We start from the raw sequence: 21,832 nt of genomic DNA, 5'->3' as shown, positions 1-21,832 counted from the left end.
TCTATACACTGAATGTTGTAACAAAGGTAATAAAGAGTATTTATTAATGAACTCACGTGATTATGGTGGGGTTAATTTCCTAGATTCTCTTCTTTGAAGAACACTTTCTAAATTAATTGGTTAAAAAAATGTAAATTTATTTATTATTTTTTTGGTTGTTTTCCCAGTTTTTTTTAACTCAGAAGATATTATTTTAAGTTACAATGAATTCTTTTGTAAATGTAATTTTCCAGAATCCTCCATTGTCATGAACACTATTCCTAAAGGAGCTGTTCTGCTTTTAAGGGACTCATTATATCATCCAGCACTTTATCTTTATCTTTAGACCCATCTGAAATCTCAGTAGGAAAACTGCTTTTCTCACATCCTTCATTACGTAACTATAAGATTAGATCGATATGTGGTGTCTTATTGGAGGAATGTGGTGATCATATTGATTGGAACAAGTATGGACTCTGTATTCAGAATATATAATAACTAACAAGGTTAGAGAAATCTTATTCAAATTACTAAACAGATTTCACCCAGCTAAAGTGTTTTTGAAAAGGTTTAAATCAGACACAGGTACAAGCTGTTCCTTTAGTGGTGACCCTAATGAAACTGATATATTTTGGGATTGTCCTCACACACAGCTATTTTGCATTGAATTCTCTAATGTTATCCATCACAGTGTGCTCCAGGGTTTCTCTCTGCTTCTTAAGAATGTACTGTTTGGCTTCTTTAATATTCAAAAAACTAAATTAATTAAAATTGTATTATTAATATATTATGACACGTGAACTAAACTAACTCCAGTACAGAGACTACTGCGCATGCGCGACTGAACGATTCACTCCCCGAGACGATTCGTTCTTCGCGAGTCACTTTAAAGATTCGTTCAGAATGAACGCAGGTGGGCGTGTCTAAAACTCGCTGTGCCTCAGATTGTTTATTATTCATGTACTCTCCACACTTCCCATTTCATCACTCGGCTTCACTAATAAAACTGAAAGTTTAACCAGGAAGTGGTATTTTAGGGGAATTCGCATAGCATGTCAACTTTTACATCAGAAAGGACCCGTTAACACTAGTTTATACTTAATTCGTTGTATTCGTAGATTAGGACGGTGTGAAAACGAGGCTGCGAGAGATTGAAGTATAGCGTGTTCAATATTGTTTAATTAATAAAAAGTAAAAAATAAAGAGTTTTTGTAAATAATCGCCATAAACGCCATATTGAACTCCTAAAAACTAGCGTTCAACATAGCGTCTGTCCTGACTATTTGCTTCCATATAAAACACCATGTAGGATTCCATTATCAATAAAATAACGCTCTTTATTCTGTTTATTAGTCATCTTTTTGTGATCTTTGCAGCTGATGATTTACAACAGTATTGCAAAATTATGTTTATATTACGGCATATTCATGCAAACAGAACAGAAATGTGGTAAATAATCACAATAGCACTGATTTAAGTTGTGAGGGATGTGAAGCAGTGTCGGATCTAAACCACTAGAGGCCGCCAGACTACTGCACGCTTATACATGTAGAGTATGCATCACAGCATTTTTATGATATATGACCTTTTTATACAGTCTATATGACCCACAATCCTTTGTTTCACAGGACAAGAAGAGGAGGTTGTGACAATTCCACTTCTGTTCAATTTTTTTTGTTTGTTTCATTGAAACTAAACCTAAAAATGAAGATACAGTTTAGCTGGATGCTAATGTTTACACACAGCGAACACGCAAACAAACAAATAAATAAATAAATAAAGTTAGAGAGGGCTGTGTAGTGATTTTAAAATAAATGTATTAGACAATGAAAAAAAAGTCCCAATAGTGTATTTTTTCTACGTCTTTTTTGTTTGTGTTCGCTAGGTTGAGCGGACTGCATTTCCCAGCATGCACCACTCGCGCCCCGCCCATCGCGTCGCCAAATTGGACGGGCAGCGGCTGTTTGCGCAAAAACTCCCGCATTTCGGCTGAAAAGTGACAGATTCCCGGGGCGAACCGGCGCAGACACCGGGATTATCGATGATAGGCGCTCGCTCGCGCGGGATAAAGCTGCCGGACATCCGCGAAGCGCGAGCAGCGACCCGGTTCGGCCTCCAGTCCGCCCGAGTGTGTGCTACCGATCCGAACCGCCTCCGTCGAGCCTCCCGAGCGCCGATATCGGCCCGGTTACCGGGCGGCGGCTGTCGCGTGTGTGTGTGTGAGAGCGTGTGTGTGTGTTGATGCACTGACACACACACACACACCGCCGGTTGTTGTCTCGGCTCGGCTCAGTGATCGGGCCTCAGCAGAACCCGCGGGAGCTCGGATGGATGTGTGACGCGGACTCGCCCCGGGTCAGGATGGAGAACCCGCAGAAACACAGCCCTCTGGTCAGAGATCTGACCCGAGCCTTCAGCCACTACAACAAACACAACGTGTTCCTGAAGAAGAACCTGAAGGAGACCGTGAGCTTCTTCCGAGAGATCCGACAGAACCACAGTAACGCGTGCAGCAGCGCGTCTCCCGGGGCCCCGGACGCCGGTGAGTGTGTGTGTGTGTGTGTGTGTGTGTGTGTGTGAGACCCGGAGCTCGAGACATACACCCCATACACGAAAACACATCAAACCTGAAACATAAACTACTTGGTGAAATATCAATATTATCAATAAATAAACTATAATTCTAAAATAATATTAATAACAATAAGTGACCAAAATTATAAAAGCATAATATCTATAATTATTATTTAGGCATTTCAGTATTTATTTATTTATCTTTTCTGTTTGTTCAATTGTGTTGTGTTTAGTTAAATATGACTGATATATAACAGTAGCTCCCCAGTTTGCTCTCTAATAAAGCTACACATTTCTAAACATGATTTAAAGACTTAAAAATATATGAATCGAGTCAATAATCAGTAGGTCTGTTATCAGATGACCAGTGAACCAGGGATCAAAGTGTCAATATCGGTTATCAGAGATCTCTGCTTGTGTGTGTGTGTGTGTGTGTGTTTCTCTCTTTCTCTGTGTGTGTGTGTGTGTGTGTGTGTGTTTCTCAGGTTTGGAGTTTACAGCAGAAAATGTCTCAAACAGGATTTAGAGCAGAAATAAGCAGCTTAACAGCCGTGAACAGAGTCACATTCAGCTCAACCAAGAACTAAATACTCCACAGTGCTTTAATGAGGACAGACACACACACACACACACACACACTTGTGAACTCGCATTGATTCTGCTGTCAGATGTACATCAGAAAATCACGACTCTCATATTGACACCAAACCCAAAGAGAAAAATCTTTATTCTATTTGACTCCTTTGTTATGATATTATTTTGATGGCATGTAAACACATTTTTGGTTCACTTCTCATCAGTGTCATGTGGAGGAATTAGTGTTAGAAATATGAGCAGGTGTGTGTGCGGTGTAGTTACTTTGGTGTGTGTGTGTGTGGGAGAGAGAGTGTGTGTCTAGGTGTGTGTGAGAGTGTGTGTTTGTCCTCTTTCCTGTAAAGGAGTTTGCTCGTCTGACGCAAGTTTCCTCTGGTTTCTCAATCAAATCATTGAGTGTGCTTTAATCAGCCGCAGAGAAGAGACTGAAGCAGTGCTCGGTCTCATGTCAGACTCGCTGACGTCTCACAGCCCGACCTTTGACCCGTCTCACGTGACCCCTGCCCTTTCCCTGGAGCCCACATGTTTATTTTCGTGTTTCTGTGGACTGTGATTTATCCTGATGTGCGTCCCGATCCTCAGGCCTGTCAGAGCTCGTCTCGCGCTCAGGCTTGTTCTGACCAATCACGGCGCAGGAAGCTCTGGCCACGCCCTCATGAGCTGCATGTAAACACACATCCTGCAGGAGCTCATGATCACAAACAGCACTCATGCGCTTCATCGCTGCTTCAATCTGCTGTAAACAATGTCTTCAAGTCTTTGATGCTGTAACATTCCTGCGGTGCAGCTCTGAATCTGTATAGAAAACTGTATTTACTTTTAGCATTAACATTATTTTGCTATTTTTGCATTATTTTATTTTGGTGTGTGTGCGTGGGGATATATATAAAATATATATTATTTTTGCACAGTTCCTTTGATATAAATGTACTTGCAAATAGACTCGCAAAGAGGCAGAACATTTCTGGTAAATTTCCGGAAACATTCTAAAATTTTTGGAAACTTTTTAGAATTTTTTTTCAACTTTTAGAAAAGTTTACAGGAATTTTCCAAAAATGTTCTGCCCCTTTGCAACCCTAACTGTGAGTTAGCAACTTTAAATTTTCATATATGTATAATTTTTTTAAATTGGGCAATTACGTAGTTAAACTTTTAATTGCAAATTATTAACTTATAAACGTATAAAATGTTTTTTTGAGTAATTTCATTGCTTATTTCAAAATTCTAAATCATTTAAGTGCAAAATGCTACAAAACAATCTTATAATTTTATTTATTTTTGCGCAATTTCGATGTTAATTGTTTAATTGCAAATGAGCAACCTTACACGTTTGTGTGTGTGTGTGTATATATATATATTAACATTTATTTGTAAAGTGACCATGCGCAATTTCATATGCATAAATATTTCCATTTCATGCATCGTATCGAATTTACCCAATGTTTAGTTTCATCTGCAGTCCATTGGGAGGTAATACATACCCAATGGTAGTCCATTGGGTATGTAATATAAACATAAGAACAAAACAACAAACACGTACAATACAGTTATACTTATACACATCCCATCAGAGTAAAAAAAGAACAGTAACTAAACAATAAAGGGCCTAGTATTGATCCTTGGGGAACACCCGTTGTACCTTTAAGTTATTAGAGGGAACCCCTTTAATTTTTTTAAATTAAAATAGCTGTCTATTTGATAAATAGGAGGAGATCCATGCTAAAGCCCCAGATGAAAATTGTAACTTGGATAAGAGAAAGCGAAGAACGTTGTAATTAATCACGTCGAAGGCTTTGCGCTGATCTAAAAATATAGCACCAACTGTTCCACCAAGTTTAGATTGTATTTAATTTATGCATTTTAGCAGACGCTTTTATCCAAAGCGACTTACATTGCATTCAGGCTAACGGTTTTTCCTAACATGTGCTCCCCGGGATTCGAACCCCCAACCTTGCGCTTGACAACGCAATGCTCTACCACTTTAGCTACGGTAACAGTATTTGCTCTGTTAAATGTAAAGTAGCTGTTTCAGTAGAATGAGTTACAGAGTAAACCACTCTTAGCTGTAGTGCGATAAGATCTCAGTTGTTCAAGAACTACCTTTTCTGCAATCTTTGGGATACTGGCATTATGCTGATTGGTCTGTAGTCCCCAGATTTAAAAATGGATTGCTTCCATGCAGCAGGAAAAACACTGTTCAAATGATAAATTAATTAGATGAGAGATAACGGGAGGTCTGAGCTTTGACAAACCAAGGGTAAAATTGGTGAACCTCCCTATGTTTAGTATTTCTTAATGAGCTGATAACATTGTATACTTTCGTTAGTCATGGCTGGGTTAAAACAACGGCTACCAACATTAGACGGTAGAATATTTATTTATTTCCATTTTTACATTTTTTTTTTTTTGCACTAAGCATTTTGTTGGTTACAGCTTAATTGCGAATTAGCACTAATGAATGGTAAAAACTCATTGTTGTTGATCTGTGTGGCGCAGCATGAATCATGGTTGTGGGCTGATAGCGTGCGGCACAGATTGCGCGGTGAGCGGCTGTTGTATAAGGCAGTGACTCAGCAGCGCTGGGATTATGAGCACTTCCTAATAATAACCTGAATGACTGGCGTCTCTGTGAGCGGCTCAGAGACGGTCATGAGATGCAGGCCTCAGGACACACAGATAACTCCACACTGCTGCTGCGCTTGTTGTTCTGGGCCTGCTTTCTCCAGCACAGCTCCACGCTCGCTAACTTCAGCTCGGCTTGATCAGCGTCCGACAGGGGTGCTCTCCATATCCCTGAGGGAGATGCACACACACACACACACACACACACACATAGATATATATGCAGTGTTATACTATACTGTTATAGTTATTAATATTTGCAATGTATTTCCCAAGTTTCCTTTAAAAAAAATTTTTGTCTGCATAGTTTTATTTTACATTTCAGTTTCATTTATTTTGTTAAACTAAAAAAAATAGAAATGTTGTCTTCGCAACAAGCTGAATATTTAAATATTTTTTTATATTTGTTTTATATAGGCTGTGTATATTTTATATTTGATTTTAATGTTATTTCAACTAAAGATATTTTTTTATGGTTTTATTAAAGTATAATAATCCTGATTTGGAATTTAATGTGCTTTTTATTTGTGCATTTAGTTCATAAAGATAGTTTTATTATTTTTAATTACTTAAACTTTAATATCAAAAACAGGTTAGTAAGTTTGATTCATTCTGTGAATCAATTTAAACTTTGATACAGTGATTAATTTGAGTTTTTACTTTTTTGGGGGGGGGGGGGCCAAACTGATGGGCTTCCAGTTTTATTGGAATATCTACTAAATATAACAAAAGAAAAGAGTTTTGGTAAAAAAATATAATATAAATAGCTGAAATTTCCCTTAAAATGTGTTCAGACATGATTCTTCCTTACATTCGTTTAATGAAAAACATTACTTTATTTTACTTGAATGATTTTTTGTTTTTACAATGATTCTTTGGAAGAAATGGAGGGAACAATATACAATTTTAAACCTATTTTCAGAAAAAAATACATAAATATCCAGATTTATATCAAATATCGTAAAAGGCTGAAAAATATAGCAATATTAGATTGTGTTTTCTGACTGGTGATGAATGTTAATCTTCAGTGTCTCTCTGTGTCTCAGGTCAGATCAGCTGCATCTCGCTCCCGCGTCACGAGGAGGAATATCTGCAGAATGTGGTCGGTAGAGTCCCCTACATCCTCGTCCTGGGCCAGGACTGCTCGGCTCGGTACCAGCTGCTCAACTGCCTGCTGGGAGAGAGGCTCCTCCCCCTGGGCTCGGAGGTGGGCGGGGCCTGTGGGCCGGAGGGCGGGGCCTGCAGGAGGAGGAAGCTGTGTTTCACACATGGCCGTCAGACACGCTTGAGTCTGGCTCTGCCGGGACAGTACGAGCTGGTGCATCAGCTGGCGGCTCACTGCGGACGCTGGGACACGGTTCCACTCGAGGACCTGGAGATCCAGGAGTGTGAGGATCCTGCGCAGCGATTGGCCGAGCTGGAGATCACGCTCCATCACCCACTGCTGCAGGTCAGGGGCGGCGGGGCTCACATCGTTTCTCTCAAAAACAAAGTCAAATGTGATTTGTTTCTGTGAGATGAGGGGTTTGTTTTTACAGGAACATCAATCAGCTTCTCTTCTCTCCTTTCCTGGTGTTTATGTAACCCTGCTCTGTGGGTCTGGTGCACTTCACATGACCAGCACTGGAAACAAGGCCACTGGGTGTCTCCATGGCGATGGGAAAACTGTATCCCGGGACCTTCCTATAAATACTTGGTGGATTCAGTCACGGCTGGATTCCTTTCTTTCATTAGTTTGTTTGTTTCATGACTGAAAAGAGTTTGAACTGGGCTCAGTGTTTGGACCGGTTCAGATCTCTTAGATCAGACTCATATTAGATTCTGATTAGTCTATTCCAACTCTGAGCAAACGCTTTCAACTCTGGTCAGTTTTAGATCAGTGTCATAACAGAGTCAGATCAGATAGTATCCGTCTCAAATCAGGCTCCATTTCAGATCAGTTTCCATTTAGTCTAAAAACACTTAGATCAGTCTGGTATCAAAATCTCAGATTAGTTTCAGATATGTCCTGAATCAGACTCCACTTCAACTGGGACTTGAGTCAGAGTTCAGATCAGATTTGGTTTGAATTTGCCTCAAATCAGACTAGGCCTTGGATAGAACTCAAATCAGAGTCAAATCAGTTCTCATCAGACTCATTAAGGTCTTGGATTGGTTGCAAATCAGACTCCCGTTACTCTAAAAACACTTAGATAACTGGTCTTAGATAATCTAGTATCAAACTGTCAAATGTCAAGTCATAGATTAAATTAATTAATTAAATTAAGATCAGTGCCAAATCAGACTCCAACAGGTCTAAAACACTTAGATAAGTCTGATATCACACTGATCAGTTACAAATCAGTCAACTCATACTCAGATCAGTGGGAGATCAGACTCCAATTATTTTCATATCTGATCACTTCAAAGTCAGATCAGCCTCAAATCAGACTCGAATCACTTTAGTCAAAGTCAGATCAGCCTCAAATCAGACTCGGATCACTTTAGTCAATGTCAGATCAGCCTCAAATCAGACTCGGATCACTTTAGTCAAAGTCAGATCAGCCTCAAATCAGACTCGGATCACTTTAGTCAATGTCAGATCAGCCTCAAATCAGACTCGGATCACTTTAGTCAATATCAGATCAGCCTCAAATCAGACTCAGATCGCTTTAGTCAAAGTCAGATCAGCCTCAAATCAGACTGATCACTTTAGTCAAAGTCATATCAGCCTCAAATCAGACTCAGATCACTTTAGTCAAAGTCAGGTCAGACTCAGATCGCTTTGGTCAAAGTCATATCAGCCTCAAATCAGATTTGGATCGCTTTAGTCAATATCAGATCAGCCTCAAATCAGACTCTGATCACTTTAGTCAAAGTCAGGTCAGACTCAGATCGCTTTGGTCAAAGTCATATCAGCCTCAAATCAGATTTGGATCGCTTTAGTCAATATCAGATCAGCCTCAAATCAGACTCTGATCACTTTAGTCAATGTCAGATCAGACTTAAATCAGACTCGGATCAATTTAGTCAATTTCAGATCAGCCTCATATCAGACTCGGATCCCTTTAGTCAATGTCAGAGCAGCCTTAAATCAGACTCGGATCGCTTTAGTCAAAGTCAGATCAGCCTCAAATCAGACTCGGATCACTTTAGTCAATATCAGATCAGCCTCAAATCAGACTCGGATCGCTTTAGTCAAAGTCAGATCAGCCTCAAATCAGACTCGGATCACTTTAGTCAATATCAGATCAGCCTCAAATCAGACTCGGATCCCTTTAGTCAATGTCAGAGCAGCCTTAAATCAGACTCGGATCGCTTTAGTCAATGTCAGATCAGCCTCAAATCAGACTCGGATCGCTTTAGTCAAAGTCAGATCAGCCTCAAATCAGACTCGGATCACTTTAGTCAATATCAGATCAGCCTCAAATCAGACTCGGATCCCTTTAGTCAATGTCAGATCAGCCTCAAATCAGACTCGGATCGCTTTAGTCAATGTCAGATCAGCCTCAAATCAGACTCGGATCCCTTTAGTCAATGTCAGAGCAGCCTTAAATCAGACTCGGATCGCTTTAGTCAATGTCAGATCAGCCTTAAATCAGACTCGGATCTTAAGTCAGAACCCTTTAGTCAGATCCTCCAGGATTTAGCGATTTTGCGATCACTGAATTCACGGGCTGATCTCGATCATGCAACACTGATGTACACAGCGCTGGGAGATACAGTGTGAAGAAAGCAGTTGAATTCGCCACAGAATCAACATCTCTGTGAAATCTTGTGAGAAGCATTCAGATTCAGGAGCCCCCTTCTGTAGATCTTAATTCACTAGTGCTGGTGTCTTTAAACGTTAGTCTGGAGACCTACAGTGGGTCTCGAAGTTAGAAAAGTCATAACAGTGTTGGAAGAATGTTGTCTGTGGTATATTTTCACTGCAAAATATTAAGAAATTGCACAAATATATTGGAAAATTTTAAGAAAACCACAACAAAATCAGTCATTTTAGGCTGCAAAAATCTGACTTCTTATTGTCTTTCTGCATTACCAACACACTATTTCTCTATTTGATACTGTAAAGCTACTTAGATATCTGTATTGTTAACACCAATATATAAATAAAGGTGACTTGAGTCAATTTGGTAAATGTGATCTAATTAATAAAAAAATGTCACAAGTGTATGGAAATTACCAACACAAAATCAAAGTGTGACCGAGGTCTCAGATCAGACTCGAACCGTGTGTTTGTCTCAGGCAGGACTTTCTACATGATTCTCTCTTGCAGTTTGAATGTTTGCCGTCACACACATCTGCTAGAATCACGTCTGCGCTCAAATGAAACCTCGTCTGTTTTCGATCCGCACACACACATGTTAGCACAGAGACGTTAATTAGCCCGCGGGTCCCCGAGCGTTCGCTGATGGTAGGCAGTGAAATTCCTGCTAAAGCACGCACACACACACACACACACTCTCGAGGTGTGTGAATCAGATCTTTGTTGGGCTCAGGTCTGATGGGCTCCGGCGGCTGTGTTTGCAGGCCATCTTTGTTCCCGAGAGACTCGAGCGCTCTATGGCTGTTGTGTCAGAGACGGCGCTGACTGACTCTATTGTGCTCGTGTGCTAGCGCTCTTTATTCTCGCTCTGACGCGCCCGCTTTGGATTAATCTTACAGTCGAACTTCGACCCGCCCTGTCTAATATTTCTTGAACAGATTCCCAGAGGAGAAACACTTCTCACCTGCTCGAGCTGATTTCACACGGTGTTCAGGGCTCCCTCGCTCCGGGCCCAAGACAAAATATATACTGCTTTTTAATATGCAATGACAAAGTGTTAAAATCTTTATTCTGTAAACACAATTGTCTGGAAATACCGTGGATATTAAGTGGTTTAAAAACTTAACGAAAACACACAAAGTACTAAGTGCTGTTTTAATGCAATTTATTTTATTTGTTTTTACACTGCTTTTTGTTTTAATGATACTTTTTTTACAATTTCAGTTGCTGAAATTTAATTTATATTACTTCACGTATCAAAATAAGACCAACTTAAAAATGTTTGATGTGGAAATCTCTTCTCCTGAAATAACATTTTAGTAATAAGTTTTGTAATTCAATGTTCAATAAATTTTTTTTTGTCATAATTGAAGGGATAAAGTCATATTTATTTATATTTTAGAAAATGTGACATTTATAGGTAAATGTCAATATCGTAATTACATTTTTAATCACTGATTTTTTTTAATTTTTTTTTTTTTATATTTGAATACTGAATATTTGCAAAACAACATATATTTCAATTATAACAGAAAAAATGAAGTGTAAAAATGTGCATAAACATTTGAATATATGAAAGTGCGCTCATGTGGTGTGTGTGTGTGTCCAGGAGGTGAAGGTCATGGTGCTCCCGTGCCGCGGCGTCCAGCCGGTGGAGGAGGCTCTGGAGGACTGCAAGCGCGGCATCCTTCCCATCATCCTCTACGCCGTCAGTACAGACACGCTGAGCGCCGAGCAGGTGAGCGACCTGCAGAAGGTGCGTGAGACTCTGCCGTTCCCCGTCTGCTTCATCCGGGCCTCCAGCAGCTCCTCGGACCCCGGGGCCCTGCACAGACAGCTGCTGTCCCTGGAGCTGGTGGCCGCTGCGGCGGGAAACTGTGCCTGTGGCGCTCCGGCTCAGACGCCTGGGAAGATGCAGAGTGTTGTGGGAGAGAGTCTGGAGCGTTTGCAGCGTGTGCTCGGGCCCTTCACTCGACAGCTGCTGCAGAACCATCAGGTGGAGGCCGCCTCGCTGCTGAACACCGTCCACTGCCGCTGCCTCGACCTCTTCATCAACCAGGTGACCACAACACTGCTTCTGATCAACACTGCCTCACACTGGCCACTGATATAGTCATGTTTCACTAGGGATGAGACGATTAACTGAAAATCTATTCAGATATGTGACAATTCAAATCCAGTTTCAGTTAGTGGTAGTTTATCTTTGTCTTTAGAAAAGTTTAGATGCCATTTTTTTCTATTCACCTTGTCTCTGTATAAAGCATATTAAAGTTCATAAGTGCAGCGCTGCTTTGTTTACAGCGGTAACCAAGGAAATGCTTTAAGCTCCGCCCACTGCAGTCTTCAGAAGCGCTTTGTTTACATCAGTAACCGAGGAAACGCTACAAGCACACAACCACCTAAGCCCAACTTCAGTCTACTCATCACATTAACTAACAGCGGCACATCACAGAAATAAATGACAGTTTAAAGGCGGTTGCACACCGGACGAGAAGCGCAGCGTCGCGCCACATGTAGGACAAGTCGAGGTATCGCACACCGGACGCACATTCTATACGCTGGAGCTCAATATCGAATCAAGTTCTGAGCAGCAAGATGAATGAGTTTTAACTTCATTTATTATTATATTTTAATTGATAATATGTTAGCTTTGAACATTAATTAATGAAATGAATCTGTCTTACCATTTAGTCTAGATTATCACTAGCATTCTAGATTGCCATTCATCAATTGTTTTGTATTATAAGCAATTTCAACATTTCTAATGCTGTAGCTACTAATACTGATTTGTTTGCTCAATAAAAACAAAGAAGCACATTTTTTTTTATAGGTAGCCTATGCTTATTTCTTAACGTTTCCAAGGACTGTCACTGAACATTTTACCTCAGATCAAAAATGAGACATTCTTAACTGAAAAACCGATGACAAACGCGATCTTCCTCCACGTCTTCATCTTTTGTGGTCCACTACTCCACTATTTAATGACCTGAAGTGTGTTGTGATGGTTGTGACCTGGTAAATCCACTCGGTGGCTGTCGACAGCATTGCTTGATATGATCGAATATTGCACAATGTAATATAATCAACGCAATGCTGCGCTTCTTGTCCAATGTGCGACCCCCTTAAGAGATTCACACAGAAAACAGATATTTTACATTAGAATAGTATTTCACTATTTTGACTCTATTTTACGGTGTCAAATGAACAGCCTTGGAGAGCAGAAGAGACTTCTTTCAGAAACAATAAAACAATGTAGTTGTTTCTGGTTTTAGAAATGTTTTGAAAACTGTCTTGCTACTTGCGCATTAAAATAAATCAGTGTCTTTTAGTTTATGTGGGATATATCACATATAAATAGAAACAGGGTTACATTTCTTTTTTTTTCTTTTGTGTTGCAATTACAGATGCATTTTGATTTTAAAAATTTTATTAGAAAATACAATAAAAACAAGTAATGAAAACTAAATTACCAGTGATTTTAAAACTTTTTAAATGTATTATTTTTTTTATGAGAAATTAAACTTAAAAAAAAAAACTAAACTGAAATGATAATTAGAAGATTAATATAGAAATAAAAGCAGCAACTAGCTGAAATAAAAAATATTTTTTCTTTTGTTAAAGTTCACTTCAAGTAAATCCTTTTTTTTATTTTATTTTTTTAGCTGTAGTTAAACTAGTACTACGTGTTATCATATTCATTCTGGTAATATTTTACAACTAGATAAAAGAAAGCCTAGCCTGAGAATTTAAAGCAGTTGTAAAATAAAGTGTAGATAGATGAGATAGATGTTGATAACATGTTAACAGCATGATTAGCATGTTACTAACATATTGTTGACATGATTAGCTAGATTAGCATGTTGCTGGCATAAGCATGTTGCTAGCATGACTAGTAAGTGACTAGCATTTTGTTAGCATGTACCATGTCAGTACTATGATTTGAAAGTAATACCATGACTAGTAAGTGACTAGCATGTCGTTAGTATAATTAGAAAGTTACATTTTGATAGCATGTAGCTAGCATGATAAGCAAGTGACTACCATGTCGCTACCATTATTTGCAAGAAACTAGCATGACTAGCAAGTTACTAGTATGTTGCTAGTATAATAAGCAAGTTACTGGGATTTCGATATAATGTTTCTAGCATAAGCATGTTAATAGCATGTTGCTAGCATGATTAGCAAGTGACTAGCATGTCGCTAGCATGATTAGCAAGTAACTAGCATGACTAGCATGTTGCTAGTATAATGAGCAAGTTACTGGCATGTCGATAACATGTTTCTAGCATGATTAGCATGTCGATAGCATGTAGTTAGAATGATTAGCAAGTGACTAGCATGTCGTTACCATGATTAGCAAGTTACTGGCATGTCAATAGCATGTTTCTAGCATGATTAGCATGTTGTTAGCATGATAATCACGAGACTAGCATGTGGCTAATGGTTCCTCACATATGCGTGATGTCGTGTCAGGCGTTCGACATGCAGAGGGATCTTCAGATCACGCCGCGGCGGCTGGAGTACACGCGTGAGAAGGAGGGAGAACTCTACAGCTCTCTGATGGCCATCGCTAACCGTAAGCAGGAGGAGATGAAGGACATGATCGTGGAGACGCTGAGCTGCATGAAGGAGCAGCTGCTGGAGGACGCCGCTAACCTGCAGTTCACAGGTCAGAGGTCAACGCTGCTCTGTTCATTCAGTCTGCTCTTCTGCATTCATGTCTACTGTACAGTTTCACTTCAGTTTGGATTAGTTTTCATTAGTGAATCTTAAGGTTAAATAAAGTTTTTAGATTTTATTTCTATTTTTATGTTAGTTTTATTGTTTTAAATCATTTTGTGGCTATTTTTAGTTTAGTTTTTTTTTTTCATTAGAAAAACATTTAAATCACATTTAAAATTTTACATGAATTTATCTTTTATTTCTGTTTTTTTTTTGTTTTTTTTTAACTGTAGATTTTTTCATTAGGAAAAAAAAGTCTTAAATGAATGTCGTGATGTTATTCATTTAGCTTCCATTTTTATGTTTAATTTATAATTGTAGTTTATTTAGATTAGGTGTCATTCTGTCATAGTTTTAGTTTATTTAGTAGAAAAACAAAATTACATTTAAAATTTTACATCAATTTAGCATGCTTAACTTCAATTTTAAAAATGTTTAATAGTTTTAAATCATTGGTAATTTAATAAATGTTAATAAATAGAATTTATTAAAATAAACGTAATACATTTTACATCATTTTTTTAAGTTTTAAATCGTTGATGATTTCTGAAACATTTAATATTTTTTATCATTGATAATTTAGTTTTTTTAATTTTACTTCAGATTTGTTCATTAGAAAAACAGAACCATAGTTTTATATTTCTCGTTCATCACTTGAGTTTGGTTTTTCGTGTAGTTTTAGTCTGGGTTCATTATTTCACTGTCAGGTTTTCAGAAAGCTTTCACGTTTAATAGTAAAGCATGTGTCTGAAACTGAAATTAACTTTCAGTTCATTTTATTGCCCATTTCTCTTGTATTTTATTCACTTTTGGAGGCGTTTTATTGTAGTCTTGTTTTTCTTTCAATTTTATTTGATTTATTTTTTATTTTTCAGTTAGCACATTAGTCTTGTAGATTTCATGAAGGTTTTTGTTTACATCGTTAGTTCATGCTTTAATTGGCAAAATAAGAGTTCAGTTCATAGTTTGTTTGTTGTTGCCATAGAAACCAATGCAGCCTCTGTAAAGGCCCCGCCCTCGTCTGGAAAGTGGGCGGGGAGCAGAAGCTCATTTGCATTTAAAGAGACACACACACAAAGATCAGTTTACAGCATGTTAACTTCCCCTTTACTTGTGTGTGTGTGGATCTGCTGTGGTCAAACGCGGCTCTGTGTGTGTGTGAGGGGAAGTCCACTGATAGTTGTTCTGTTGTTGTGTGTCATATGGAATTCATCAGTGATAATGAGCGGCACTAGCCTTTCCTGTTACTATAGAGCGGTCAGTGTATGACATCAGTGTGTGTGTGTGTGTGTGTGTGTGTTCAGACATCATCATATCGTCCAACGGCGAGCCAGTGAGCTCCAAGGACATCAAGATGTGCATCAGTCAGATCCAGGACCTGATCGTGGTGCGTCTCAATCAGGCCGTGGCTAATAAACTGACCAGCTCGGTGGACTACCTGAGAGAGAGCTTCGTGGGGACGCTGGAGAGATGCCTGGGCAGCCTGGAGAAGAGCACACCGGAGTCCTGCAGCAACGTCACCTCCAACCACCTCAAACAGGTAAAGCACACACTGCATACAGTACATGGAGGTGTTCAGATTTATTTAGGAACTCTCTGGTAAAGGGACACACTGACTGTCTCAGACGCTCGTGCGTTGCTTCAGTGTGTAGTGAATGTCTGCTGTTTGCTCAGATCCTGAACGCAGCGTATCACGTGGAGGTGACCTTCCACTCGGGCTCCTCCGTCACCCGGCTCTTCTGGGAGCAGATCAAACAGGTAGGTTACCCATGATGCCCTGCGCTGGCGTGTGTGTGGTGCGGCGGCTGATGCTCGTGTCTCCTCAGATCATCCACCGCATCACGTGGGTCAATCCTCCGTCCGTCACGGCCGAGTGGAAGCGCAAGGTCGCGCAGGACGCCATCGAGAGCCTGAGCGCCCCTAAACTGGCCAAGAGCATCTGCTCTCAGTTCAGGACCAGACTCAACAGCTCCCACGAGGCCTTCGCCGCCTCGCTCCGACAGGTGAGTCCTTCATTAATCATTTACATTGTGTGTGTGTGTGTATACTGATGTGAGTGTGTGTGTGCAGCTGGAGGAGGGTCACACGGGGCGTCTGGAGCGAACTGAAGACCTGTGGTTGCGGGTCAGGAAGGATCACGCCCCTCGACTCGCCCGTCTGTCACTGGAGAGCCGATCGCTGCGAGACATACTGCTGCACGGTGAGACACACACACGCGCGGATCACACGGTGTGTGTGTGTGTGTGTGTGTGTGTGATGTGAGTCTGAGTCTGAGTCCGTGTGTGTGTGTGTGTGTGTCCTCAGGGAAGCCGAAGATGGGCCGTGAGCTGGGCCGGGGTCAGTACGGTGTGGTGTATCTGTGTGATAACTGGGGTGGACGTCACCCGTGTGCCCTGAAGTCAGTCGTTCCTCCGGACGACAAACACTGGAACGACCTCGCGCTCGAGTTCCACTACACACGGTAACAACACTAGAGTTCAGTCATTTCCATTACATTTATTGTTTTTTTTTTAATTCAATACAGATAGCAGTAGTATTTGTTTTTATTATAGTTTAATCATTGCAGTTGTTTGTGTCCGTCAGGTCTCTGCCTAAACACGATCGTTTGGTGAATCTCCACGGCTCAGTTATCGATCACTCGTACAGCGGCGGCTCCAGTGTCGCGGTTCTGCTGATCATGGAGCGGTTACACAGAGACCTCTACACCGGACTGAAGGTACCATCACCACACCGGCGGTCTGTCTGTGTGCTCGTCCGTCTGTGGTTGTGATTGACCCGTCTGTCTCTCTCAGGCCGGTCTGTCTCTGAAGGAGCGTCTTCAGATCGCTCTGGACGTGGTGGAGGGGATTCGGTTCCTGCACGGTCAGGGTCTCTTACACCGCGACATCAAGCTGAAGAACGTCCTGGTGAGGAACTGCATCTAACATCTGCTTAATACTTCAGAACACTTCACAATGCTCCATAATTCTTTATATCCTTCCATAACCATTCTTAGCACTTCATAACCCTTCATTTATTTGAAAAGGGACCATGCACAATTTTTAATTTCATACACTTTATAGCCCTTCATAGCACTCCATAACGTTTCATAATGCTTTATTGTCCTTCATAACCCTTCATAACACTTCACAATGCTCCACAATGCTCCATAATGCTTAATAATCCTTCATAGCACTCTATAATGCTTTGTAGCCTTTCATAACCCTTCATAGCACTTTATAATACTTAATAGTCCTTCATAATGCTTTATAATGCTTTATATCTTTTCATAGCGCTTCTTAACGATTTATAACTCTTCATAATGATTTATAACTCTTCATAAAGCTTCATAATGATTTATAACTCTTCGTAGTGCTTCATAATGATTTATAGCTCTTCATAATGATTTATAACTCTTCATAACGCTTCATAACGATTTATAACTCTTCATAGTGCTTCTTAATGATTTATAACTCTTCATAATGCTTCATAACAATTTATAACTCTTCGTAGTGCTTCATAATGATTTATAACACTTCATAGTGCTTAATGATTTATAACTCTTCATAACTCTTCATAATGATTTATAACTCTTCGTAGTGCTTCATAATGATTTATAACACTTCATAGTGCTTAATGATTTATAACTCTTCATAACTCTTCATAATGATTTATAACTCTTCATAGTGCTTCTTAATGATTTATAACTCTTCATAATGCTTCATAACAATTTATAACTCTTCGTAGTGCTTCATAATGATTTATAACTCTTCATAATGATTTATAACTCTTCATAACTCTTCATAACGATTTATAACTCTTCGTAGTGCTTCTTAACGATTTATAGCTCTTCATGATTTATAACTCTTCATAACACTTCATAACGATTTATAACTCTTCATAATGCTTCATAACGATTTATAACTCTTCATAGTGCTTCTTTATGATTTATAACTCTTCATAAAGATTTATAATGATTTATAACTCTTCATAACTCTTCATAATGATTTATAACTCTTCGTAGTGCTTCATAATGATTTATAACTCTTTGTAGTGCTTCTTAATGATTTATAGCTCTTCATAATGATATATAACTCTTCATAGTGCTTAATAATGATTTATAACTGCATAATGCTTCATAATGATTTATAACTCTTCATAGTGCTTCATAATGATTTATAATTCTTCATAGTGCTTCATGATAACTCTTCATAATGCTTCTTAATGATTTATAACTCTTCATAATGATTTATAACTCTTCATAACGATTTATAACTCTTCATAGTGCTTCATAATGATAACTCTTCATAATGCTTCTTAATGATTTATAACTCTTCATAACGATTTATAACTCTTCATAGTGCTTCTTAATGATTTATAACTCTTCATAGTGCTTCTTAATGATTTATAACTCTTCATAATGATTTATAACTCTTCATAACGCTTCATAACGATTTATAACTCTTCATAGTGCTTCATAACGCTTCATAATTATTTATAACTCTTCATAACGCTTCATAACGATTTATAAATCTTCATAGTGCTTCATAACGCTTCATAATAATTTATAACTCTTCATAGCACTTCATAATTTTTCTTAATGCTTTATATCCTTCCATAACCCTTCATAGTCCTTCATAATGCCTATAACACTTTATAACTCTTCATAGTGCTTCTTAATGATTTATAACTCTTCATAGTGCTTCATAACAATTTATAACTCTTCGTAGTGCTTCATAATGATTTATAACTCTTCATAATGATTTATAACTCTTCATAACTCTTCATAATGATTTATAACTCTTCGTAGTGCTTCTTAATGATTTATAGCTCTTCATGATTTATAACTCTTCATAACACTTCATAACGATTTATAACTCTTCATAATGCTTCATAACGATTTATAACTCTTCATAGTGCTTCTTTATGATTTATAACTCTTCATAAAGATTTATAATGATTTATAACTCTTCATAGTGCTTCATAATGATTTATAACACTTCATAGTGCTTCTTAATGATTTATAACTCTTCATAACTCTTCATAATGATTTATAACTCTTCGTAGTGCTTCATAATGATTTATAACTCTTTGTAGTGCTTCTTAATGATTTATAGCTCTTCATAATGATTTATAACTCTTCATAGTGCTTAATAATGATTTATAACTGCATAATGCTTCATAATGATTTATAACTCTTCATAGTGCTTCATAATGATTTATAATTCTTCATAGTGCTTCATGATAACTCTTCATAATGCTTCTTAATGATTTATAACTCTTCATAACGATTTATAACTCTTCATAGTGCTTCATAATGATAACTCTTCATAATGCTTCTTAATGATTTATAACTCTTCATAACGATTTATAACTCTTCATAGTGCTTCTTAATGATTTATAACTCTTCATAGTGCTTCATAATGATAACTCTTCATAATGCTTCATAATGATTTATAACTCTTCGTAGTGCTTCATAACGATTTATAACTCTTCATAATGCTTCATAATTATTTATAACTCTTCATAACGCTTCATAATAATTTATAACTCTTCATAGCACTTCATAATTTTTCTTAATGCTTTATATCCTTCCATAACCCTTCATAGTCCTTCATAATGCCTATAACACTTTATAGCTTTTCATAGTGCTTCATCATGATTTATAACTCTTCATAGCGCTTCATAATACTTAATGCTTCATAGCGCTCTGTAATGCTTTGTAGCCCTTCATAACCCTTCATAGTGCTCCAGAACGTTTCATATCCCCTCATCACGCATTATAAAGTGTGTTTGTGTTCCTCTGTGTAGCTGGACAAGCAGAACCGGGCGAAGATCACTGACCTGGGCTTCTGTAAACCCGAGGCCATGATGTCGGGCAGTATTGTGGGGACGCCCATCCACATGGCTCCAGAACTCTTCACAGGTCACTTTCATTTTTTAATCTAACAGTCTTCAGCAGTTTGCAGTACGATTATCCATACTGTTCATTATAATGTTGTGATGCCTAAATTAGCTTTTTAGCATTTAATGCTTTATTGACGATTGATTTTTTTTTTCATTATTATTATTATTGTTATTATAAAAAAAAAACATTTATATTGGTCCATGAAAATGATTGACAGCATATGAAGTTTATTTGGAAAAACCTTACTGTAGTTACAGTTTCTGATTGTACGTGTGCTTGGGTTTTTTTCGCGTAGGAAAGTACGATAACTCGGTCGACGTGTACGCGTTTGGGATCCTCTTCTGGTATCTCTGCTCCGGCTCCGTCAAACTCCCAGAAGCCTTTGAGAAATGCTCCAGTAAAGACCAGCTGTGGACCAACGTCAAGAAAGGTAACGAGCGCCAGTCGCCGGATCGCATTGACGCGTCGCTGTGAACTCTGGGTAAACTCTGTGTGCGTGTGCTGCTTTCAGGCTCGCGTCCCGAGCGTCTGTCCACGTTTGACGAGGAGTGCTGGCAGCTGATGGAGGCCTGCTGGAACGGAGACCCTTCCCAGAGACCCCTGATGGGCATCGTCCAGCCCAGCCTGCAAAGCATCATGGACCGCATGTGCGGCAACCTGGAGGACTCGACCTGACACTCATTTCCCTGCATGCTCCTCCTGAGACGCTGAGGAAAGCAGCTCGTTTGTGTGTAAAAAATGGACAAAAGTAGCTTGTCTGCCTCTGAACGAAACAGATCACGCGTGTCATATTCAGCACTCGTCACAGATCCTCTAGAACCGAGCGTTTTACTCGTAGTCGAGTTTGTGTTACAGATGAACTGAACCGCTGATTTTTAGATGGTGTTTAAACTGGTTTACATTTATCCTGAGATTACCTTTTTTAATAAAATCATTTGGACCAATTCACTGCCACACTGCACTGATTCACTCTGTATATTTCATTGATTATTATTAAAGTGTATTAAATGTGATCCGATGGTGGAATTATATTAACATTTTCAATTATCAGGACAAAACATCATCCCACAGATTGAGGTGAGTTGTTACTTGATTTTCTTGTTAGACAGTGTATTTATTACAGTACTGTAATGACTTAATATGAAGGGTGTTTATTATTTTTGGTACGGGGTTGTCCGATTGAATTGTGTATAGATAGGGCGTTTTTTAATTATTATATGTAAGTTTATTTTAAATATTTGTTCAGCGTACGTGAATCTGTTGCGCGTGCACGTGACTGTAAGAAAACGGACGATTTCTGAGATTGAGACTTTTCCAAAACAAACAGTATGACAACGATTTGTTAATTTAACTTTAATTTCAGTAACGTCACTAATATTGAGATCAATATCGTGATAAGACTTGGCTGAATTAACAAAAACAATAATCGAGTTTCGTTTCATATCTATCCCAATCTTATTTATTTGCTCTTCAAGTGAAAACTAAAAGTGGAAATTAATCTTTCTGCTCTGTGGTTTGTGGAGGTAAGTCTCAGCCGTACTCTGACAATATGTTAGATTAAAGTGTTAAACGTTGTTAAATATTTCTATACTTTTACTTTATTTTTTGATATTTTATGACTTCCATCACACAATGCTACGACTTTATTCTGGTAACGTTGATCAGAATTATTGTTTTTAATCACTATTGGTTGTACTACTACAATT

General features: G+C 38.6%; 1 protein-coding gene across 1 annotated transcript; it reads left to right on the top strand.

Moving 5' to 3' along the window:
- The first annotated feature begins 1,897 nt into the window (after positions 1 to 1,897).
- On the top strand, positions 1,898 to 21,071 carry dstyk (dual serine/threonine and tyrosine protein kinase). The gene is made up of 14 exons (XM_026247625.1): positions 1,898 to 2,521; positions 6,816 to 7,219; positions 11,127 to 11,576; positions 13,991 to 14,186; positions 15,544 to 15,779; positions 15,914 to 15,997; positions 16,066 to 16,242; positions 16,310 to 16,439; positions 16,544 to 16,700; positions 16,823 to 16,955; positions 17,032 to 17,145; positions 20,030 to 20,144; positions 20,422 to 20,556; positions 20,638 to 21,071. The coding sequence occupies exons 1-14, from the start codon at positions 2,311 to 2,313 to the stop codon at positions 20,799 to 20,801; spliced, it is 2,706 nt and encodes a 901-aa protein (XP_026103410.1). The 5' UTR covers positions 1,898 to 2,310; the 3' UTR covers positions 20,802 to 21,071.
- Positions 21,072 to 21,832: the final 761 nt, after the last annotated feature.

The sequence above is a fragment of the Carassius auratus genome, unplaced genomic scaffold (assembly GCF_003368295.1).
Source record: "Carassius auratus strain Wakin unplaced genomic scaffold, ASM336829v1 scaf_tig00015623, whole genome shotgun sequence".
NCBI classification, from domain to species: Eukaryota; Metazoa; Chordata; class Actinopteri; order Cypriniformes; family Cyprinidae; genus Carassius; species Carassius auratus.
Note: the sequence above shows the minus strand (reverse complement) of the source record. Positions and strands in the feature narration are given on the sequence as shown.

Coding starts and splice junctions, on each gene's coding strand:
- dstyk (XM_026247625.1), top strand. CDS start 2,311: ATGTGTGACGCGGACTCGCCCCGGGTCAGGATGGAGAACCCGCAGAAA. Junction 7,220..11,126: donor TCCATCACCCACTGCTGCAG/GTCAGGGGCGGC, acceptor GTGTGTGTCCAG/GAGGTGAAGGTCATGGTGCT. Junction 16,956..17,031: donor ACCTCTACACCGGACTGAAG/GTACCATCACCA, acceptor TGTCTCTCTCAG/GCCGGTCTGTCTCTGAAGGA.